The sequence below is a fragment of the Molossus molossus genome, unplaced genomic scaffold (genome assembly GCF_014108415.1).
Source record: "Molossus molossus isolate mMolMol1 unplaced genomic scaffold, mMolMol1.p scaffold_m16_p_18, whole genome shotgun sequence".
Taxonomy (NCBI): Eukaryota; Metazoa; Chordata; class Mammalia; order Chiroptera; family Molossidae; genus Molossus; species Molossus molossus.
This window is the reverse complement of record NW_023425353.1, coordinates 57,401,253-57,426,142: the sequence shown is the minus strand read 5'-3', so window position 1 is coordinate 57,426,142 and position 24,890 is coordinate 57,401,253. Positions and strand designations below refer to the sequence as shown.

The window sequence follows — 24,890 nt, the reverse complement described above, 5'->3', positions numbered from 1 at the left end:
GGGTGAGGATTAAAAAGAGAGAGACAGAGGACCCCAGCCGTCCCACCCAATGCTCACCAAGCATTCATCTTCAATTTGACCTTCCTTCATAGGTCAGTCTTCATAGGCTACTTTTGAATAAAGACATTGGCGTCTGTGTGGTTTTAGGAATTGACCTCTCTCTGAACCTCAGCTTCCATGTCTGTAAACAGGATATGGAGACAATTAAATTACAGCATTTGTAAAGCATTTAGGGCAGAGAGCGGCACACAGTAAGTGCTCAGTAAGTGGAAAATGTTGCTTTCATTGTTATGTATAATTGGTCAGTGAACTTGGCTGATGTGAGTACTTCTTTAATAGACAATTCTGCAGGTGATGCCAACAGGCTCAGGTTCTGTCTGTGTTATTGTTACCGGCTCTCCCTCCCCTGGTGTGAATTACAAAGAGCTTGTCACCGTCTGTGGTCACGTCTGAGCAATCTGCTGACCTTCCCCAGGCCACTCCCTTCTGCATGAAACTCTGAAGTGACAACATCTCTGTTTAATGGGCAGGAGGAACTGAGACCTAAAGAGACTAAGTGTCCAAGGTCATCCGACTCAAAGAGGAGGTTCAGGCCTTGAACGCCAATCTTTCCACAGCCCCGGGCGGCCTTGCCCCCAATAAGCAGGGTGCTGTGCAATGGATGACCCTCTCTGTTCTTGCTGCAGCCACTGCCCTCCAGGTTACTTCTGCCTGAAAACATCTAGCAACCCAGATTTTAACTACACCAGCTTTGATTCCTTCACTTGGGCTTTCCTTTCTCTCTTCCGCCTCATGACTCAGGACTCCTGGGAACGCCTCTACCAGCAGGTATGGATCTGCATGTCCACATACTGACTCTGTTGAAGGCTAAGGGGTCGGCTTCAACATGGCTATGCTGTTCCTGGAGGAACCTGATGATGCCAGGGTCCCATCTACTCTGGATATATGTCTCTCTTCTTTCTCTTGAATCTGCAGACCCTGAGGGCTTCTGGGAAAATCTATATGGTCTTTTTCGTGATTGTCATCTTCCTGGGATCTTTCTACTTGGTCAACTTGATTTTGGCTGTGGTCACCATGGCATATGAGGAGCAGAACCAGGCAATGATTGCTGAAATTGAAGCCAAGGAGAAGAAGTTCCAGGAGGCCCTCGAGATGCTCCAGAAGGAACAGGAGGTCCGGGAGGGGGGGAAACTTCATAACGTCTGCTGCAGGCTGTATATTCTTAGGCAGAGGTCTGGACCAGTCCCTTAGATTAAGGCTGCCATTCTTGAGAACTTTTGGATGATTCATCTTACCTCAGGGACTATCCCCAAGTGAAGATGTCAGGCAAGTGATTTATTGAGGGATGCTCTCGGAAGAAGGTGACGAAAGGAAGCAAGATAGGGTAGGGGAAGAGTTAAATGAGTAAGCGGCCTCAGCTAGAGACTACATTCAGCCTGATCTCACAGAGCCCTGGGGCATGACTTGTACCACAGAGTCAGTCCTACCAACTTGAAGCAAGGGGGCCACCTTTTGACCCCCACACCTGCCCCAGCCAAATGTATAGTCAAAGGAAACTTTCCACAGAGTGCTGCAGCTATAAGCCATTAGCCTAGTACTCAAGCAGCTGGAGAGGAGTGCACTAACCAGGTCAAAGGTATCTGGGCAGGTCATCAACAGGGTCTCCTCCATGGTGTGAATGTGGGAGTTGACTCAGAGGTAGCTCTTCCTGCCATGTCTCCATCCTGCCACTACCTAGGTCCTAATCCCGACCTCCTCTGCTTCAGACGCCCTCACCTCTGTGCCATCCCACCTCCGGGGGACACATGTATGCTAAGCTCAACCAGATACTGTTGGCTGCAGCTGCTGTTCTCTCTCCGCAGGCGCTGGTAGCAATGGGGGTCGACACAGCCTCTCTCCTCTCCCATGATGGATCACCTTTAGCCTCCAGAAGTGCCAGTGGGAAAAGGCGCAGAATGAAGCCAAAGGTGTCAGAGAGCTCCGCAGATGACAACAAATCACCCCACTCTGAGCCTTACAACCAGCGCAGGATGGTAAGGGGCTCAGGTTTGTGCTCGAAAGATGACCCACGTTTTCAGCTGTCATGGACGGTCGGTTGAAGTGGGAAGAGGTTTATAACAGGAAGACAGCTGGAGGCAGACATTAGGAGTGGGTTTCAGCCCTGGCCAGTTTGGCTCAGCGGTTAGAGCGTTGGCCTGCGGTCCGGAGAGACCCGGGTTCGGTTCCCGCTAAGGGCACGTACTTCGGTTGCAGTTTGTCCCCGGCCCTGGTTGGTCGTGCGGGTGGCAGCCACTCGATGTGTCCCTTCACGTCGATGTTTCTCTCCCTCTCTCCCTTCCTCTCTCTCCCTCCCACTCTATCTGTACAAAAAATGGAAAAAAATATCCTCGGGTGAGGAGTGGGTTTCAGTCCTTCAGACCCCCAAAATTGCGGCCTCTTCCAGGACAGGGACATTGTGGATGGGAAAAGGAGGTGGATTACAAAGGCTTTGATGGGTTGGAGTGGGATCAACAAGACTGGGACTGTGGGGCGTGGGAAAAGGGGAGGAGTTGAAAATGACTTCCAGATTGCAAGATTGGACAATTAGGTGGGTGGTGATTCTAAGACAGGAGCACTGGGGGAAGAAGCCAGGTGTATAGGAAAAGTGATGAACCCATATTGGGCATGAAAACTTTGAGGTGTCTGTGGACCTGTGGATATCAAGGGTCGGCTTCCTTCTGACACACTGATCTGCAATTCTGGAACAGGGATGGATGTTCTTGTCCATGGTGCTGAAATCATTTCCAAGCTTCTTTCTGATTTCATGCCTTAGCCTCTGTAGCTCAAATACCCACCTGTTGTTGCCACAGAAGATACCAGCACTCATCTCTGTGATGCAGTCCAGTCTAGGAATAACTTGAGTAATTTGCTTCAGATCCTATAGCAATTCTGCCCCACACCATAACCTCTCCCTCCCACTCTGGGATTCACTGTACTCACCAAGCTTCCTCCCACCACATCTCTCTCCCTTCAAACTCTGGTGTACCCCACATATGTCCTTTCCACAGGCATAAGATACTACCCCTTTTGTGACAATAGTTCCAACCCAATCTCTTTTTCTGTGGTCATCAGAATATTCTATTTTTAAACACCATCTGTACAACCCCCAAACTTATGTGTGCATATAAGTATCCAGACACACTCACATGCACACTGGCCTCAGAGACATCCATACTTCAGCATTTATCAGAGATTGTGTCCTTCATTCTTTGCTCTGCTTCTTGAACAACAACTGGCATGCACAGGGCACAGTCCAGAAGATGGTTCTGTGGGGATTTGACAATCATAGAACAGATGAATCACAGCTTCCATGGAAATGTCAATGATACTCTGAATTAGGCTTTAATTTCCCCCATTCCATCAGCCCCACATAAATCAGCACCTGGATTTCTAATCATTGTTTGGTGTGTGTGGTTGTCTTTCCAGCTAGGCTCACCTTCAAAGGAATAAAAGAGGAACTATGTCTTGTTAATTCAACAATACTAGATGCTTGGTATAAAAAGATGACTAAAACAATGACTTTCCCAATGACTTCCATTCAGAAGGAGGTGGCAGATAGCAAAACAGCACACTCTTACAGGGACGGGTGTATATCAGGAAAAGCTTCACTGGGGGAGGGAATGATTGAAATGACTAGTAAATAGTGACTAGGGGATCCTCCAGTAATTGAGGGCTGAGAGGGTTTGGGGAGGCATATTTTCCAGGCACAAGGAAGAAAATGTACAAACAAAGACAGGAAGGCACCATTTGGTAATTCTTTAATGATAATTTATTAATTGGAGTTCATTCAATAAGGCATCCCCTTCCCCTTTCCCCAGATATATTCATGTGGTAGATAGATTCTAGGCAGTTTTTATGCAAAGCCATTGTCTTACCATCAGAAACGAGAGAATGGTTGGGGGTAGCTAGGAGAGATACAGCCAGGGTTTCAGGGAAACCGGTTGGCCTGCTTGGATGCATTTTAAGGCAAGTCTAATACTTAAAGTCAGAAGTCATTGCCCACAAAAGGTTAATTCTGAAATACTAATTGGTGGATAAGGAGGCTCTCCTGTCAAATATAGACCCAACATTTTCTTCTTAATTTCTTCACTGGTTTACTTAGTGCCCACATTCACATAACTTGATTGTTCGATCTCTAACAAGGATTTACTGACTCTGCTCCTTTGCTTCCGAAGTGGGAAGGCTTTGTGGGTTTCTGTGAGTTCCATAGACCTTGGACATATATTCGAGGCAAAGAGTGCTCTGTTTATATTATCAGGATTGCAAAGATGGTTGCTGAAGGGCATTGGGCTCAAAGTATCAAAAAAGGAAACTTCAGTTCTGCAGGATAAGGGGAAAAGCATGAAAAGTCTAACTTACAAGATGCCCCAATGTTAGTAGTTTAGTAAATTAAAGGAATTTTCAACGTAAAAAAAATGTCCAAACCTGTAGGAAATTTTTATGAGTTTATTTGAGCCAAATTGATGACAATTGCTGGGAAGCAAAATCTCAATGATTTGAGAAAATGCTCTGGAAAATGGCCGTTTACCACTTGGTTTATACATCAGAATCAAAGGGGAAGAAGTAAAGGGGTTACATGAAATCTGTGGGTGAGAGATTAGGGAGGTGGGAGACAGAAAAGTTGGGAAATCTCTAAGACTAGATAAAAAGTAAAATGAGCCTGGCCAGTGTGGCTCAGTGGTTGAGCATCGACCCATGATGCACCAAGAGGTCGCTGGTTTGATTCCTTGTCAGGGCACATGCCCAGGTTGTGGGCCAAATCCCCAGTGGGGGGCAGGCAGAAGGCAGCCAATCTATGTTCTCTCTCATCGATGTTTCTCTCTCTCTCTCCTTCTCCCTTCCACTCTCTCTAAAATCAATAAAGAAAAAAAATTTTTTTTTAAGTAAAATGAAGGACACATACTTCTTAGACATTGGTGGATGCTGGACAGTTAACACTTACAGCAGCACATAGAGATGGTATGCAGGAGAACAAGGTATCGATGAGCGGTTTTGTGGTTTCGTGGTCTTGTGGGAGATTATGTCCTGAGGGGTCTAGAAAAAGGGAATTACTCTGACATTCCAAAACGATGTTATCGTAGTTGTAAAAGGATGATAGACAGTTTCAGTTAAGGTAAAAATCGAGCTTTGTCAAGGAAGATACCAGCCTCAGACACGACTACCTGCCATGACTCACCTTTTGTTAAGAAGTTTTCATTTCAGACCGTCTTCTGTGGTTCCGGTAGGTCTCTGAGTATGTGAGGCCACCATGCAGGCCTCCCCTGAGCGTGTCGGAGTTAGCATCTGGCCCCTTTTTCATCCACAGAATTAAGGAAGGGGGAAATTTTCAGCAGTATGATCAGAGTTTGGTAGGAAGTCAGTGTTTAGATTTTAGAAATACTTTATATGACCTAGGGACATAAATGGTAACTTGTTATGGTCAGTTTCCCTCCGTGGCCAACCCAGCATCCTAACTCTCCAGGGACTCTGGGCCTATGAATTAGCCCCTCTTCTCTGACGACTGTAAGCCACGGTTTCCTGAGAGGCTGATTTTGATGGGAAATGTTTATTGATTTGAAGGAAAGTCATTGTTCTTCCAGGAAATTAGGCTGTAACTCTCCCTTCAATCTCCCCATTGTCGACTGTTCAAAGTTTGCCTCAAGGGATCCTGGAAGCTCATTACATTACAAAACTCTTGTCTCCTCCTTGGCAGCACACAAAGTCTGAATCTAATGAATTGTAGAACCTAATTTTCAGGCAATAAAGTGCACTCGGTCATTCAACAACCCTTTTCGAAGCATGTTCCAGAACTGGCGCGCATAACCGAGTCCGCTTAGGTCACAACTCCGCGTGGAGCAGCCCGGTGGCCGAAGGCTGGCAAGCAGTGGGCATCCGACTGAACCCCAAGCTTGTCCGTGGCCGGGTGGACCTATCTGCTGATCTTCAGCACCCTGTAATCTCTCATCTCTCTTGGCTTTTTTCCCCAGGTTATGTCAAGAATATTCTCCCCTATTCTCACCCCACGTTTCGCTGGAATACCCGTTAGAGCTGTGCGCCTCACTGGCTGCTAGGTCCTGAGAATAAGGGCAGGGAAGGGGGAGAGAGCAGAGGGAGGTGCTGAGCTCCAGGTCTTCCTGAGGACTAGCTTTCAGCCCCCTCCTTTCCTGCCCCTCTGGGTCAATGCCCAGTCTTTCCTAGGTCTCACCTCTGGGAGACGCCGGGCTAGCCATGGCAGTGTGTCCCTCTTCCGGACCCCTGTCGGAGACGGCTCATTCCCTGATGGGGTCACAGATGACGCAGTCTTTCTTGGAGACCACGACAGCCGTCGGAGCTCCCTGCTGCTGGGTGGAACTACCAGCCAGCAAGGCCCTCTCCCTAGGAGCCCGCTACCTCAACCCACCTACCCTGGGCCAGGACACGGAGAAGATGGACACCCCACATCGTCCCCTGGGGAGCTTGGACCTAGACTCACGGAAGGCTCGGTGAGTTTGTGAACATTCTAGACTCTTGGGGGCTGCTCTCCAGCTTAGAGACCGTGGGCCAAGAAGCCCTGAGAGTCACCCATGAAGGGTCCATTAGATATTTTTCTTCCCAACACCTCGCATCTACCCCCTTTTTACCGACAAGGCAAGTGCGACCCAGAGAGAGAGATTGGGTTTTCCCAGGTCAAGCGGGTTTTCTGGTTTACTCTGCACAGATTACTTTCCAGCTGATCCCACATCTTCTTCAGGGTTTCTCTGTCCCGACTCACTACCACTGCTTTAGCAATAGGCCTGCTTGCTCCCTGGATAAGCAGGAGAAACATGGAAGTTTCTCCCCCTGCCTGTGGCTCTGTACAAACTCCCCTGGGCTTGGAAAATGGGACCCAGAGAAATCCTGGGAGGTGCCCTGGACAGATCTTAGCAGAAGCAAAGTATCCCTTGCCTTCCTCAGCGAAGCAATAACCCGCCGAAATGCACAGCGTAGGCAACGTGACTGAACAGCCAGCGATCTTAGCAAACCACAGCGCGTAAGGCCAAAGCGAGGACTCCGCGCTGGATCGGGGGCCGTGCCGTCGTGCGAGCTCCCTGTCCGGCCGCAGGAACGGCGCTGCTGGGGTTTTTCAGTTGCCTGCTCTGGCTGGCCGCCGACACCCAGCGGCTGTGAGCAGCTGACTTGTGAACAGTTCGCTGTGCGGCTCTTCTGACCTGGATAAATCGGAGTCCCTCCACTCCATCCCTGGTGGGACGCCAGCAGGAAGCAGACGAGCCACCGTGATGGCAACTGGACAGAGAGTGGCGGAGTAGTCACAGAGAGCTGGGCAGGGCCCGGGCACTCAGCGGGGACAGTGAGGTCTCCAGTGACCAGCAGCCGAGGCTGGAGGGTGAGGGACAGGGCCCGGACCAGGACCCAGCAAGAGCGTCCACTCTGTGTGAGAAGCAGCCTGAGAGGACTGTGGTCTCAGGTGGAGAACTGAAGCCACAGCCCCACAGGGGAGAAGCCAGGTGGTAGATGCTGGGCTCCTCTCTCCTCCAGCTCTGGTCCTACTGAGCCTCCCACTGGCCAACCCCAACGAGAACCAGAGGGTGAGGGGGAGGCCGGTGTACAGCTCACCCTCCCCAGGCACAGAACTGGTCTCCAAGGACAACCAAGGAAACACCAGAAGATCCTAAGTCAAAGCCAGTCTGCAGGCCCCCCTCGGAGGTGCTTTAACTTTCTAGAAAATGCTTCATTCCAGAAACCTTGTTGACTCCGGATTACCACTTTCCTAGACATTCCGACATTGATGCGTTTCCCTTAAATAATTTGGCTCGTGCAGGATTAAGTCTCTAAGCCCTTCTGTGTCACACGAACCTGGGTTTCCATCACAGCTGTATCACTTACCGTCACCTTTAGCAAGTCCCTTACAGTCTTCAAGCCTCCATGTCACCCTCGTAAAAAGGCTTCGAAGTAGGCTACATTTGCACGCATGTGTCTGACAAATGACAACGTATCAGCTAGCATCTGTGGTTGAGTCCTCATGGTTGGAAACTTTCTACATTTTCTTTATCTGTATGAAGCACTTACTGTATACCTACGAGCTTCACCTGTGGTAGGTGCCCAGTAAGAGCTCTTTAGATTTGGATTCTGAGTGGTTTGTGCGGTGCTGAGTCAGCCGCTGTGAGCCTCAGATCCCCCACGTCCCGGAGTGTGTGTGACTAGAGTTAGGGACCTGGCACAGAACCCAGTCAGAACTTCTGATTGAAGGCACAAAAAGGGAAACGTCCAAAGGACTGCATCAGACGACTAGAACTGGACAGTTGACACACAGATGTTCCCTCAGAAAGAAAGAGATTGTGTGCAGTTAGAACCCGGGTTGTATGTGGGAGGGAAATGGGTCTATGAGAAGGGAGGTGCAGGAGGTGTCTCACGGAGTGGGAGTTCTGTGTGGATGTCATACGCATTCACAGGGGACGTCTCATAACGACTGCCTGGCCTGCTGCCACTTCGTCCTTTGGTAGAAACCTGTCCCACCCTGATGCCCAGGCCCCTCTCCTAGAGCAGGGGTTTGCAGAGCCTCAGGTGAGCCCAGGTCACTCTGTTGGCTGCACACCTGGGCTCTGGCTGACCCAGCTCTGTGACCTGCTTGTCATGCTCAAACTCTTACGCAAGTCCAAGCAGCAGCCCATTTCTCCAAGCAGGACTGCTGAGGATCACGCGTCACTGGGCAGCTCACAGCTGCACGGACCGGCCAGTGAGAGGCTGAGTGGCCTCTCCTCGCCGCTGCGGGCTTCAGGCGGGGGCAGTGCCCTGACTCTGTTTGTGTCCCAGCAGGCGCTTGAAGCAGGAGAAAAGAAGACTTTCTTATCAGCGGAATACTTGAACGAACCCTTCCGAGTCCGAAGGGCGATGAGTGTGGTCAGTATCATGACCTCCGTCCTTGAGGGTAAGTGCTTCTCATTGGAGGGTCACTGTCATGAATCCCCATGTGGGCAGCAGGGGGATGTCCCAAACCTGTGTCAAAGGGCACCCATGCCTGTGTCTTGGGATCCTAAACATTCCTCTTTTTTATGCCTTTGGCCCATCACCCTTAGTCAATGTGGGGGTTTTTAAATGTAGATAATTTATCAAAAATGATAGAATCCAATGGATAAAATACCCGAGTCCGTCTCTTGTTCAAAGTAACACCTGCTTCACATGTACCCACAGAACTAGGTTTTAAGAAGGTATCTGGCAGGCACCGCGCATGCCAACCTACCACTCAGGTATGCAAGAAATTGAACAGACTTTAATTTTCAAATGTGGCAAAATTATCCCGATGTTTTCCTGGCTATAACTTTTATGGTTATGACTTAATTTCTGTCTCCAGCCCCCCATTATGCTGATCTTTGGGAAACAATTTAAATAAATTAGTCAGTTTAACTAAATTCTTGTTAATTCTGGGTTTCATCAGTTGAGTGGGAATCCACTCCATCTCCTAGGGCTGCATCTGAGTTCCAGTGGCTGACACCAAGCCAAGGGGGTGGTACTAGGTCAAGGCTGCCTGACTCTCACGTTCCCAACGAGCTTGGCTGCATCCTCCTCCCCCTGAGTACTAGGCCTGTCTTCTTATCCAGCCTTTACTTTGCCTCAGTGGAAAATATGGCTTTAGTCATTTCCAGTTATTTATCTCCCCTGGACAAATGGAAAATGCCCAGGCTGGAGAAGGGAGCGTGGATGTAGGTATGTTCCCGAGAAGAGGCCCTGTGAGCTCTCCTCCCAGCCCTGGGCCGAATCCTAACTGCAGGGGAGAGCACGGAAGACAATATAAACAAACAAACAAAATGTGAGGGACTTGAAAACAGAGCCAATGTCTGCCTTACTTTCTAGGTGAAGCCAGAGGCGTCAGGCCTTAGAGGGAGACCCACATGCCCAACGTGGCACAGAAACTGTAGAGCAGAATGAGCTGCTAAGGTACCTGGGTAGAGAGGCCTGAGGCAGCCTCGGAGAGTGCCCCGTGGCCCCAGTATGCCAGGAGCCGGGAGATGACCGCGCCCCTTTGGAAACTACGGAAGGAAATGAGTGAGAGCCAGTAGGGAACCTGGAGATGCAGAGAATGGGCAGCCTCCCATCTTCAAGGCTGGGAACCTTGAAGACTCAAGGAAAATGTTCCTGGGCAATGACTAAGGACCAGCTCAACCCTCCACCTTGAGCCCCCAGAACCCTAACTCAGCCTCAGATAATAATGTTGTAGCAGGCATTGAATTGACCAAAACAAACTCCCCAGGTTGACTCCTGGAAGTGTACAGTTATGGGGGGGAAACCTTTAAGTTACATTTCTTGCATACCTGTTTGTCTTTTGAGAAATATGTACATATTCCAGTAACAACAGTGTGTGTATACTCGTGTATTATTTTTCCTTATTGATAATTACTTAAGAATTACTTTTCATTGTACGAGCATCTGCGCACCTAACATTTTTCATGACTGCATAGAATTTCACCGTGCTGCTATGCCCATAATTTTTCATTGGCCAGGTGTGTTGCTGGGAATTTTTTTTTCTCTTAGCCATCAAACAGAAAATGTTAAACACAAACAGCTTGCTTTTTCATTTATTTCCCAGAACTATCAAGCTCCCTCCTTCCCTCTTTTTTTAATGTATTCAGTCATCAACAAAACTTTGTTGAGCACCTGCCATGTAGCTGGCATTGTTCCAGGTGCTGAGGACTCAGTGGTCAACAAGACAGAAGCCTGCCCCCATGGAATGTACATCCTGGGGCCCGGGGTATACAGATGATGAGCACAAATAGATATTCAGACAGTGATAAGAAGTAAAGAAAATAATTAAGGAGGGAAGGATAAGGAGAATAAGGAGTTTCAGAAGGGGCTATTTTAGATGGGGTGGTTGTAGGAGGCTATTCTCCCTAAGGAGCTCAAAAACCTGAATGAGGTAAGGGAATCAGCCTCGTGAGGACCTGGGGTGGAGAGTCCCAGACAGACGAACTGCAAATGCAATGCATTTTGCAGGAATAAGAAAGGAATGACCAAAATGTGCCTCCTGAGCACAAGCCGGCTGAGGTCAGAACAGAGGCAGTATCAGCTGGGTGAGAGGCAGCAGAGGGCAGTAAAGAACACAGCCCCGGGGCCTGGCTGTCTTTGCATCCTGGCTGTGCACTCGTGGTCAGCTGTGCAATCTTGGGGCTCCATCAACCACTCTGTGCCTCAGTGTTCTCATCTGTGAAACAGTGAAAATATACAGTAGGTTATGAATTTCACAAGGGCAGAGGTGTATCTGTTTGGCTCGTAGCTGGATCTTCAGTACCTAGAAGAGAAGTGTGTGGCACATAGTAGGTATTCAACAAATTGTTGTTGAATAAATGGTAAATGAATGTGATGCACAAAGGTGATATGGGGGAGGGGGTGGTACTAATTTATAATGACCTGAACTGATGACAGGAATTGTCAGATATCCTTAGATAGGACAGACATACTGTGAGAGTAGACAGAAAGGCAGGAGAAACAAGACAATTTTTTTAAAGATAGTATTTTATTTACTTTTATTTTTTGAGAGAGAGAGGAAGGGAGAGAGAGAGAGAGACATCGATGTGAGAGAGAAACATGGATCAGCTGCCTCCTGCACGCCCCCTACTGGGGATTGAGCCCGAAACCCAGGCATGTGCCCTGACTGGGAATTGAACCAGGACCTCTCAGTCCATGGGACAATACTCAATCCACTGAGCCACCCCTGCTGGGCGAGAAACAAGACAATTTTAAGAGAATCAGTGTAAAGGTGACCTCAGCTTAAGTCAAAGAGGTCAAAGGGATTTTGAGCATAGAGCAGATGAGCTGTGATCTTCTCTAGTTGAACATTATATCTTCTATATCCATGCAGTCCATGAAGGATGCTTGATGCTGTCAGAACTGTGATAGAATTTACAAAGGCCACCACTTTGGGGAGTGGGAGATTGTGCCTGAGAAAGTTTGACCCAGGCCAATAAGAACTTGACCATTCCCTGAAGGAGGGAGAGGTGGATCGTCTATGCTTGGCATACAAGCTAAGACTTGACAGTTGTCCAAACCCAAAGACCAAAAGCAGGAGCACAGCAGCGAGCACCCAGTCTCTGCCCTCGAGCTGAGTGGGGGAGAAGGACCCGACACACGTTACTGCTGGGAGGCTGAGTGTCTTAAGGAGAGGTGCAGGGCGCTAAGGGAGAGACGGTCAACTTAGCCAGGGGAAAGTGACGTATCCAGATAGAAACAACAGCAAAGTCCCTGAAGCAGAAGAGAACATAACACTTGAAGAAACGAAAAAGCCTGCTGCAGTGGAGCATAGAGAGCCAGGCTCGGAATAAGGCTAGAGAGATGGACTGGGGCCAGACCCACAGGATTTCCTAGACCATATTAAGGATTTTGGACCTCATCCTAAGAGCAGTGAGGTGCCACTCAAGGATTAGAGGCAGAAGAGCTGCATTTGCATTTTATAAAGGTTACCCTGGATGCATGTAGAGAATGGGATTACGTGGGGAAGGGTGTCGTCAGGGGAACCAGTTAGGAGGACACCAGGGGAGAGAGGGCTGGGCCTGGACTCTGGAGTGGTGGCAGGGGGGATGATGGGAAATGGAGGATTTGAGATCAGGGGCATAAGATCCAAGACATGGTGGTTCACGTGGTTCTGGCATAAGCAGCTGAAGGGTTGCTGGTGCAATGACATAAAGGGAACACTTTAGGGGGAGCAGGGGGATTCACTAGGGACAAATGAGCAGAGAAGATCATGAGTTGAGTCTGGGGTATATTGGGTTTCAGGAGCCCCTGAGACATCCAGGTAGAGATGTCCTGTGGGAAGTTGGTTTTCTGATAAATAGATCTAGAGCTTGGAAGTTGAGAGTGACCCGGAGATATATAACTGAAATCAGTTGAATGCAGACAATAATTTTGAAATGGTGCAAGTGGATAGATGATGTTGAGGGAATCAGGTAAGATGAGAAGAAGGCCTGGGACTAAGTTCTAAGAAACAACAACATGTGATGATCGAACAGAAGAAATGCAGCCAGCAGAGGATGCTAAGAAGGAATGCCTAGAAATAGAAGACCCAGAGAATACAACACAGAGCCAAGGGTCTAAATTCCTTCCAGAAGAACGGAAAAGTCAAAAGAGGCAATGCTATAGAAACAAGAAGTAAGATCAAGTCACAAAAAGTCCAGGGCTGTAGTCACGAGGGTGTCTTTGGTGACTGAGCGAGAGAAGATTGGTGGAGTAGAGGAGTAGGCAGAAGCCACACTGGAGGGGGTTGGAGAACAAATGAGAATGAGGAAGTGGAGATATTATGTATAGACAACTTTTTCAAGAAGTTTTTCTGTGAAGAGAAGGAGACAGTAAAATAACCGTATGGTGTAAGTAGAGTTGAGGGAAGATTTTTTTGGTTTTCTTATGTGGCTTTTTAAAAAAGACATTTACATGCTAATGGGGAGGATCTGTGAGAATGGAAGAGATTGAATGTATAGGAAAGAGAGAGAATGTTCCATAGAGTCTTGAAATGGCTAGCAGGAGAGAATGCACAAGTGGAGACATTGGCTGTTAATGAAGGGGGGCACCTCTTTAAAAATAACAGAGGAGCCCTGACCAGTTTGGCTCAGCAGTTAGAGTGTGGGCCTGTGGACCAGAGAATCTCAGGTTTGGTTTCCACTAAGGGCACATACCTCGGTTGCAGTTTGTCCCCAGCCCCAACTGGGGTCGTGTGGGTGGCAGCCACTCGATGTGTCTCTCTTACATCGATGTTTCTCTCTCTTTCTCTCTTCCTCCCTCTCTCCCTCCCACTCTATCTGAAGATAAAAGAGTCCTCAGATGAGGATAAAAATAATAATAATAATAGTAATATAATAATAATAACTGAGGAAAGTTCTTTCTGGAATAGTTTTGTTTTGTTTTTGTTTTGTTTTTTGGTGTTGTTGTTTTTTGCAAAAGACTCTTTGGGGGAGGAACCATGATCCTGTTGCAAGCTAGCAAGTGCATGATTCTTTTAGCTTCTCTCTCTCCCTAGATGATCAAGATCAGCAGAGTCGGGCCTGTTTACAAGGCTGAGTCTCTTCCTGTCCTGCCTCACAGACAGGCTGCTTCCTGCCACAATGGCGTCTCTGCAAGATTTCTCTCTCAGCACTACTTCCTGTGCTTCTTTTTAGTGCCAGAGAGAGAAGTGGAGAGGGGGAGATGGAGGTTGGAGGAGAGAGGAGGAAGTGGGAAATAGTAGTCTGCAAGGCTGAAGGAGTGGACTGAAATAGAGAAACGTGGCAGCATTCCTGGGCAGTGACCAGCTGGGGCTCATGAATCCCTAGTGGGACCAGTCAACATAGTTGTATGCCTTTTCCACCCAGGGTAGCTGGTCAGGTGCAGCTGCAGAGTCGTCTGGCACTGGGTTTATTCAGAGTCGGGGTCCTGCCAGACAAGTACAATGAGGGGGAAGGGCAAGGGAATTGAAGGTGTCTGCAAAGGAATAGATAGAAGGGTGGACATGAACTCTAACTTAGGTAAGTTGAGAAGTAAAGACATGATATAGGTGATGAACAGTTATAAAGTGTAGGGTCCATGGTTTGGAAGACTGGATGGGGACAGACTGGATTGGGGTTGCTGGACTAATGGAACTTCAGAAAGTAGGAACTAGTCATCAGAGAAAAGAAGGGTTGAAGTGGAGATTGGAGGTAGTGGTTATTAGTAATGACAAGTCCAGGGGGTGGTGCTCTGAGGTGACACATGGCTGACATCTGTCATTGAATACCCCTGTGATGCAGAACTCGAGGAATCTGAACAGAGGTGCCCGCTCTGCTTGATCAGCTTGGCTCAGAAGTATCTGATCTGGAAGTGCTGCCCCACTTGGGTGAAGCTCAAGACGCTTCTGCATGGGATTGTGACGGACCCCTTCGCCGAGCTCACCATCACCTTGTGCATCGTGGTGAACACCGTCTTCATGGCCATGGAGCACCACGGCATGAACAGCACCTTCGAAACCATGTTCAATTTAGGCAACATTGTGAGTGCCTGGCAGCCGCTGCCCATGTCACCGTGGCTGGGGAGCTGCGGGTGGGGTGGTAGCGTGCCCTCGTCGGTTGGAGTATTGGTCTAGCTGAGAGCAGAGGACCAGGGTGGGAAATGTGTGGACGCTGAGCTCAGGAAGTCAGGCCCAGAGGACCAGGCTGAGCTGGACAGAACTGCTTTGGGATGAATGAGCACAGGGAAGTGGACCGAGAAAGCCCTGGCCTGGGGCAGCTAGCTCCCCCTTTCCAGAACTCAGGACAGCCTCTTGAATTCTCCTCGTCTCAGATGTCTCTACCTGAAACAAGCATAAATGTCACTTTGTTATGTAAAGATATGGACATGCCAGCTTCCTTCAAGAAAAGGAGAAACGGAAAGAGGAGGGGGAGCTTATTTCCAAGAAGTCAGCATAGACCACGGAGGGTTTTATGGAAGAGAGCTCTGGGTCCTCAGCCCCCTTTTACAGCTGGAGAGATTGAAGCGAGAGAGCGAGGCCTTTACCCCTGTGACAGAGCCCAGTGCCATTTTTAAAAACGAAAGAAGGGCAGGCATTGTTTGGTGCCTGCAAGAGTCAGGTGCCTTATACGTGTTATCTCAGAGCCACAACGCTATGAGGTTATCATCACCCTCACAGCCCAAAAGACAGCACTAAGGCTCAGAGAGGTTAAGTATCTGGCCCAAGGTGGAGCAACAGTTGACCAGGTTTCTCTAGAGCACAGGACCTTAACCTCATTCCCCATCACCCCACACTGACTTGCCCGCGCAGAGCGCTCCACGGAAGCTCTTTGAATAACACAGTTTCGGTGTGTGCCGTTAGTCAGCCCTTAAACTCTCAGCCCATTCCTCCTCTGTAAAAGGGGTGCAGTCCTCTGCTGCCCAGGCTGGCGACAGGTGCTGATGACAGCAAATGACAGAAAAGCCCCAGCCCCCAACCTCTGCTCTCTTCTGAACCTGTCTCCCTTCCCTGCTGGTGGTTGTATGACCTGAGCCTGGTCCTGACCTCTCTCAATGTCTGAATTCTGTCCTAAGACACTTAAAGACACTCAGAACTGAAAAGAATCTTAGAGACAACGTATTATTTTTGTTCTTTCTACTAGCTCTTATGTATTGGTGAATTACTCCCTGCCAGGACCTTTTCTCAGACCTGCGTGTGCATTGTCTCATTTTCCCGTTCATTACACAGATGAGGACACTGGGGCACAGATCAGATACGTTCCTTGTCCAAGCTGACACAAGCTAGGAAATGGCTGAGTTGGGATTTTTGTCTGGGTCTGTGTTGCCCACAATCCATGCTTTAATCTACTGAACCAGGTTGACTGCTCATTTACATGATTGTGTGATAATGATTATCCTCATGATTATCCACTTATTCCCCTCTGTCGCCATTCATATGGAGACCCCGCAGCAGGGGTTCAGTGTGCATGCCCTGAGCACTGGTCCAGAGATGTCCCTCTGCGGCCACGCGGAGTGTTCCCAACCCCAATCCTTCAGGAGCCTGCAGATAGTATAGAAACTGAATAAAAACAAGGTAAAAGGATTTGCCGGTTTACAAAAAAAGACATTTCTCTGCTGCCCAATTTGTCAGTCCCTCTCCCCCCAGGGACCCTTGCTGAGCATCCTTGTTTCCGTCCGCAGGTCTTTACGGTGTTCTTTACCGCCGAAATGGTCTTCAAAATCATTGCCTTTGACCCCTACTATTACTTCCAGAAGAGGTGGAACATTTTCGACTGCATCATTGTCACTGTGAGCGTGGTGGAGCTGGCCATGGCCAAGAAGGGCAGCATGGCGGTGCTGCGGTCCTTCCGCCTGGTAAGGGTCTCTCCTGGCCACTTGGGGAAACTACCCCCACATCCGGGAGGCTCACCTCTGGAAACAGACACTGTCCTTTAGGGACCCCGCCAGCCAGCTCCCTCTTCCTTTTCTGTCCCTGCGGGAAGCTGGAGACTTGGTGCTTACTCAAAGCGGGGACATGCCTTCTCCTCTCCGGGTCGGGGTCCCCTCATCTGCACCAAGCATCCTCCTGTTCTCTAATCAAATGACAGTGACAATGACCATCACAGCTACTATGTCTTGAGCACCGACCATGTGCTAGGCATGATGCTAATCCCTTGACGTAACGTACCTCACTTCACACTTACAGTAACCCTCAGAGAGAGTTGCTTTAATATCCTCGTGGAGAGATGAGTATCACAGACACAGGGCAGTTCAGTGATGCCCCCCAGGCTCCCAGCTGACCAGCGAGCAGCAGACCTGTGTTTCAAAGCCAATTTGCTTGACTCCAGAATCTCAGCTCCTCCTGCCTCACAGAGGTCATCCTCTGATTCCCTAGTGCCCCAAATCACAGCCCCCACGTGCCACACACCTCAAAAACTGCCACCTGCTAGCCTGTTGGCCTGACTCTTCTCCAGACGCAGCTCCGGGGCTCCCTTTACAGGAGGAGTTCTCCTGTTCAGGTCGTTGATGCCCCATTGCCCACAGGCCACCCACTCTAGTAAGAGCCACATCCGTTGGATTTGTCAGATTGCCAGGAAATCTGGGGTCACTGGGTCTCCCAGTTTCCAAGGCCGTGTGGAGGAAGCACGGTGCCTGGCGGACTCTTGGGAGTGGGCAAGAGGCACAGGTCCTTTGTTCTCTTGGTGCCAGCTGGGGCCTAGTGTCCTGCTTTGGAGAGATGACAAAATAAAGGGGAGAGTGCTCAGAAATCTCACTAAGTCCATTTCTAGGCCAGAGAGTCTTCTGGGGGTCCTACTGGGGAACCCAGCAAAACAGCACCGAACTGGACTCGGGGGACCTGTATCCGGGTAGCAAACGCCTACAGGAGCCAGGCAGGCAACAAAACAGCGGGGCCAGGAGGAGATTTGGGCACTGGATGTTTGTCCCATGAAACAGCCAGGGACAACTCAGTCTGGCCTAGGCAGACCCAAACAGAGCCCAACTCCAGGGAGGACACGGAACCAGTGGGACTCATCCATTAGTGTCAGTGAGAAACCAGAAATCTGGATTTTTGTGTGAAGATCTTTAATACTGGCTAGTAATTCAGTTTGGAAACACACACGCGCGCGCACACACACACACACACACACACACACTCTACAGGACAAACGAAGCGTGTCCTGGGACACGTGTGCCCTGAACCGCTGGTTGATGACATCTGCCTGAGATGATGGTTCCCTCACCATCCTATGGAGGAGAAGGGCAGAGTGGGTCCCAGGGCTCTTTACCTGTAACCTGGAAACTTAAGAAGATTAGAATTAAATTACGTTTTTAGAAAGAGAGATTTCTCTAAGGATCTAGAAAATGACAAGAGGCAGGCACCTATGGTCAACGTGAGACATCCTCACAGTCATAGAGAAAGCAAGATTCTAAGCTCCCGAGGTCCTGGGGGGGCCAAAGTTAGTTTCCTAATATAATATTAATGATTTGGTGCCCTTGGGGAAGTACAAGCTTGGAGTTTTAAGGTCCACATGCTACTTTTGTTCTGATTCCATGAGGCCTATAGTCTTAACCCAAAATAGGTAGGTTTACCCCATAGCCTGGGCCTACAGAATTCTCCACCTCCCTGCCCCCTGCCCCCAGCTTTCTGATCTCAACATGCCGATCGACTCACGATTCCCTGACTATGGCCACTGACCCCACGCTTTCCTGGGTCCTTTGGTCATCCTCGTCCACCATCTTCGCTCCCCTCGTCCGCGTAGATCTCATGGTCCACGACTGTTCTCATGCACCTGACAATGAAACTCAACCAACTTTTTCCTCTGCCTCTTCACATTTCGTGTTTGGCAAAACCCCATCCTGGAGTTGAAGGCAAGTATTTGGCTCTACCATTCCTACACCTGAGCTGTGGACATCACTGCAGAAAATTCACACAGCCCGGACCATCAGTTTCATATTCTTTATTAGTGGGTTGTATTTTTTAGAACAATTTTAGGTTTTTTCAGAAACAAAAGCAGATTGTACTGAGTTCCCATATCCCCCACCCCACCACCACTGCCACCACACACACACACACACCATTTCCCCTATTATCATCTTACATTAGGATGGTGCATTTCTGGCAAGTAACTCTTCAGTGGTTCCCCAGAGCTCAGAATACAATCCAGAGTCCTTGCAATGGTCCCCAAAGCTCTGGATAACCAGGGCCTGCCCACTCCCTGATCTCTTCTTGCTCATCCTGCTCCAGCCAGAGAGCCCCTTCTTTCTCTTCCTCACACATAACAGAACTGCTCCTGCCTCTGGGCCTTTGCACATGTATTCCCCTAGTCTTGGCACATTCACGCTCCTATTTCCTGGCTTAACTCACACATCACCTACTCAGAGAGATCCCCCCTACATTATCTAAAGTTGGATTCCCTCATCCAATTCACCTGCTTTTCTCACACTTTGCAATCATCCGTACAGTTCATGAGACAAATACCAGAGGTTTTTTGGTTATCATTCTATCCTAAGAGCCTAGCACAAGGCCCAGCGCATAGTAGGAACTCAATAAACAACTGATGATGGAAGGAAGGAAGGAAGGAAGGAAAGAAGGAAGGAGTGAAAAAGGAAAGAAGGAAGAAATGACAATTGTGCCTTTATTATTGCTTTTTCCTCCTCAAAATAGCATCAGTTCTTTCCCATCACTTAGAGCCTTCTTCCATTAATGTATCCACTGTCCTCACACCGATACCACACCCTCTTAATTACTGCAATTGCCTTGAATATGCCTGTGCCTGTAGGGCAAGCCGCTCACCTTGTTTGACTCCTTCAAGGATATCATGGCCTCTGCACTTTCATGTATGTTCATTTTCTTTTCTTTTTTTTGGTACATGCCCCTAGCGTGTCCCGGGAACTGAACCCGGGACTCTCTGGTCTGCAGGCCAATGCCCCAACTGCTGAGCCAAACCAGCCAGGGCCCATGTATGTTCATTTTAGAATCAACTCGCCAAGGTACATACCCATGCATACCCACATACATATAAAACACATTTTGGTTTGTTTTTTCCTGTAGGGATTGCAATCATCTATAGATCAATTTGGGAAGGAATGTAACCTTTCTGACCTATGACAATAGCATACTCTCCGTTGATTTTAATCTTTTCATAGTGTTATAATTTCTGCATAAAGTTTTATAATTTTCTCCATAAGGGATTTTTCTCCATGTTTTTTTCTAGATTTATTCCCAGATATTCCCTAGTTCATTATGCTATTCTATTTTTATATATTTTTTTATTCTCACCCAAGGACATTTTTAGATTTATCTTCAGATAGAGTGGGAGGGAGAGAGGGAGGGAGAGAGAGAAACATCATTGTGAGAGAGACACATCCACTGGTTGCCACCCAGACAACCCCAACCAGGGCCAGGGACAAACTGCAGCCAAGGTACGTGCCCTTAGTGGTACCGAACCCGGGACTCTCTGGTCCACAGGCAGACGCTCCAACTGCAGGGCCAAACCAGCCAGGGCCATTAGGCTATTCTAAATGAAATCTCTTTTTAAATTTCCTTTTCTTTTTTTTTTTCTTGCTACCATTTTGCTATTTAACATTGTTGTATCCAGAAATCTCTTGTTAATTCTAACAATTTATCTATATAATCTTTTAAATTTTTTAACACAACCCTATCATACAAATAATGAGGTTTGTCTTTTCTCTTCTGATCCTCGTGCCATTGGTGCTGATCTGTGCATCATCGTGCTGATGAGGACTCCAGTGCGCGGCAGAACCAAGTGTTCACAGCTGCTGGTCTCGCTGTTCTGCTCTCAGAGAGAATGCTCCATAGCTCACCACGCCTGATATTTGTGACAGGTTTTTATAAAGATTTAAAAATTTTTTTTTCAGTTTAGGAAGGTTTTTTTGTTAGAAATATTTATCATAGCTCTGGGTGAGTGTTGTCCTGTTCACTGAAAGGTTGCAGGTTCAATTTCCGGTCAGGGCACATACCTAGGTTGTGGGTTTGATCCCCAGTCGGGACACGTGTGGGAGGCAACTGATCGATGTTTCTCTCTCACATTGATGTTTCTCTCTGTCTTTTTCTCCCTTCCTCTCTCTCTAAAAGAAAAAAAAATCCATAAAAACATATCCTATATATATTATATATAACATATATAATATATATATAATGAGTGGATGTTTAATTTTATCAGAAAATTGTTCTGCATGCACTAGAATAATCACAAGATTTTCTCTTTTAATCTATTAGAGTAGTAAATTATATTAATTCATTTTCTAATGTGAAATTATTTTGCATTTCTGGGATAAACCCAACCTTATCATGATATAATTTTTATACACTGGAAGATTCAGCCTGCTAAGAGTTTGCTTAAAATTTTTGTATCTATATTGATGAGTAATATCTGGCCTATAATTTGCTTTGCTTGCATTGTCCTTTGCCAGGTTTTAGTATGCTAGTTGCCACATTATGCTAATCATCATAAAAAGAGGTGAAAAATATTCCTCTTCTTCTACACCCAAACTTTGGGTAAGATTGCAATTATTTGGTTTGGTAAAATTTACTAATGAAGCCATCTGGAGGTCGAGATTTTTCATTGCTGATTTAATTTTCAGGTTTTCTATTTCTCAAATTGGTTTTGGTAAGTTATATTTTTCTAAAATTTTTCTTATCTAAATTTTCAAGTTTATTGGCATAAAGTTATGTATGTTGTGCTGTTATCTTTTTTTTTTTTAATCCTCACCCAAGGATACGTGTATTGATTTGAGAGAGGCAGAGAGAAACATCATCCTGTACACGCCCTGACCAGGAATCAAACCCACAGCCTTTTAGTGTATGACACGATGCTCCAACCAGCTGAGCCACTGGCCAGGGCTGCTATGCTGTTATGTTTTAAGGGTCTATAGCACCTGTACTTACGTTACCCTTTTCTTTCTCTTAAAAACAGTGATTTGTGATTTCTCTCTCTCTCTCTCTCTCTCTCTTTTTTTGCTCGTCTTGCAAAAATTTGTCAATTTAATTAGTCTTTTCAAAGAAACAACTTTTAGTTTGTTGATTCTCTGTACTTCATTGATGTTTTCTGGTTCAATTAACCCTGCATCTTATCTTAATTACATTCTCCATTCTACATATTTTCTTCTTTCCTAACTTCTTAAGATGGAATTTTCAATCTTTTTTCCCCCAATATGTTCATTGAAGACTTCCATTTCCTTCTAAGAATCATTTAATGTGTAGAATTTTCCTTATTATTTGGTTCTAAATATTCTCTCATTTTAAATTTGATTTATTCTTTGACTCAAAGGTTAATTAGAAGCATGGTTCTCAATTTCAAAACATATGTGCTATTTCTAGTTATCTTTATGCCATTGAGTTCCAGCTTAAATGTCTTACAGTCCAAGCCCATATATTGTATGATTTTAGTGCTTTGAAATGTATTGATAGTTTTCTTTTGGCTTAATACATTGAAAATGTCCCTTACGCACTTGAAAAACCTGTGTCTTCTGCATGTGTAGGGAGTGTCACTGCCTGATCCACCGGGTACAGAAAGCTCATTGTATGGTCCAAATACTCTATCTCCCTGCTTATTTTTGTCTGCTTCTTCTTATAATTACGGAGAGAGTGCTGTATAAAAATATCTCCCGCTATGATTGCGGTGAGGTCTGCTTTTCCTTACGGGGCCACCTTGAGACCGCATCATTACACGCATACATATTTCAAGTTGTTATGTCTTCCCAGTTAAGTGAAACTTATCATTAAGAGCTGACCTTCTTTATCCCTAGGTATGCTTTTAGCCTTAAAAATCTCCTTGCTTGATATTAATTCGACGATGTTTTCTTTTGGTTTCGAATTTGCCTCATATATCTTTGTCTTCTAGCCTATGTATATGTTGAAGGGTTTTATACGCCTCTTGGAGAGAGCATAGTCAGATTTTAGATGTGAATATGTTTTTATTGATTTTTGAGAGAGAGAGGAAGGGAGAGAGAGATAGAAACATCAATGTGAGAGAGAGACATCTATCGGCTGCCTCCTGCACGCACCCAACTGGGGATCAAACCCACAAACCGGGCACGTGACCTAACCGGGAATCGAACTGGGACCTCTCAGTCCATGGGATGACACTCAGTCCACTGAGCCACACCGGCCAGGCAGATTTTAGATTTCTTACTCGTTCTGACAATCCAATCTTTGTTTTTTAACCAAAGCATGTAGTCCACCTACTCTGCAAAGACCTATAGACCTGGATTTGTGTCTGTCATATTTTGGGCTTTCTGTTTGCTTCACTGATCAAGTATGTTTGTGCTCTCTCCCCCTACCCTTCTTGATTTATTTTGGATTGTTTGCTTTTCCTTGTTCCATTTCCCCCTTTATTGGTTTGGAAGCTAAATACTCTGTTTTTATTTTTTGAGTGGTTACCTTACTAATTCCAGCGTGAGTAGTTAACTTAAAGAAAGTTAGTTAAAATCTTTACCTTTCTCCAAGACAAATTTTCATTTGTGACTCCTTCCCAACATACTATTCTGTTAAGTAGTTTAATTTTATTTTGTTTTTTAAAATCGGTGACTTAAATCAAGAATAAATCATCTGGCTGTTGTACAAACAGTCCCCGAACTCAGTATCTTGACCCAATAATGGTTTATTTCTCACTCACGTCATTGTGAGATGCAAGCCAGACCCGCACAACCTTTGAAGCTGGCCTTCAACTTGTGGAAGATGCGAGACCATGGCTCATTTTAAGTTTTTAGTTTTTTCTTTATTGATTTTAGAGAGAAAGGAAGGGAGGAGAGAGAGATAGAAACATTGATGAGAGAGAACATTAATTGGCCGCCTCCTGCAGGCTCCCCATTGGGGATCGGGCCCACAACCTGGGCATGTGCCCTGACCAGGAATCGAACCGGCGACCTTTTGGCACATGGGTGGATGCTCAACCACTGAGCCACACCAGCCGGGCTCATTTTAAGTTTGATATCATCAAAGGTTTTTCACTCAGGACTTGTGGGTTCCCTTGCGATACGCCTCCTTTAAAACGTACACAGCTTCAGACTCCTTTGGGTGCCGAGCGCCGCAGGTCTTTCTTGGACCAATTCTCAGCTCTGCTTTATTGCTTTGCTTTCTTGTCCCCATACTTTTCTCTCTCAACTCAGAGGTGGCCACACCATTAGTGTAATCTTTGCTAAGAGCAGCTTCATTTCATTGAAAAATTTAACTGGTCTTCAACACTTAGAGACTTAAACCCATTGCTTATCGATTGGGATAGGAAACTGTGTCCTTTTTCCCCTAAACAGAAAATTTATATTAATTATGAGGTTAACTAGGGAGATGGTTAATAAAATATGAAGAAATAGTCAGCAGCTATTCAAAGCAATAGTGTATACGTTTTCCGTGACGGTATGAAGTAATTCTTCTGATGTAATGCTAAGCTGCGCAGACTACGGAGAGCAACGGGACGGGTAGAGGTGAAGTTCACTGGGGAATAAGGACGCAGGTGGGGCTACTTTCCCTGAACCACTCATTCTAGGTCTCAGCAGGAGCCAGCCCGTTGGGCAAGGGGGCATTACAGCCCAGCGGCAGACACTCGTACAGCGTGCTGACTGATTGCTGACAGCAGGGGTTCCCAAACCCAGACATCTCTGCAGCAGCAAGTGGAGGGATCCTGTTTTCCTGCCCTTTATAAAGACAACAACACAAGTACTAGAGGATGACTCAATGTATGCCCTATAATGAGAATTATACACTTGCTTACAGTTTAGTATAAGCTTAATTCTGGACAACAGGCTGCTGTCTAAGGGGATTCTAATACAGTTCACCCTTGAGCAACATGAGTTTGCCCTGCGCGGTCCACTTATGTCAGGGTTTGTTATTCCATAAGTATTGTCAATATATTTTCTCTTATACTTTTCTCAATGACATTTTCTTTTCTCTAGCTGCTTTTATTGTAAGAATACAGTATATAATACATATAACATAAAATATATGTTAATTGACTATT

The 24,890-nt window shown here is 46.8% G+C and overlaps 1 protein-coding gene across 1 annotated transcript in view; it reads left to right on the top strand.

Moving 5' to 3' along the window:
- The window catches only part of SCN10A (sodium voltage-gated channel alpha subunit 10), an 80,771-nt gene that overhangs the window by 24,442 nt on the left and 31,439 nt on the right, over positions 1 to 24,890 (top strand). The window contains exons 8-14 of the mRNA XM_036266500.1: positions 687 to 828; positions 976 to 1,173; positions 1,863 to 2,033; positions 6,207 to 6,500; positions 8,812 to 8,923; positions 14,739 to 14,977; positions 16,615 to 16,788. Of these exons, the coding sequence (XP_036122393.1) occupies positions 687 to 828; positions 976 to 1,173; positions 1,863 to 2,033; positions 6,207 to 6,500; positions 8,812 to 8,923; positions 14,739 to 14,977; positions 16,615 to 16,788 (1,330 nt within the window). The remainder of the gene's footprint in view (positions 1 to 686; positions 829 to 975; positions 1,174 to 1,862; positions 2,034 to 6,206; positions 6,501 to 8,811; positions 8,924 to 14,738; positions 14,978 to 16,614; positions 16,789 to 24,890) is intronic.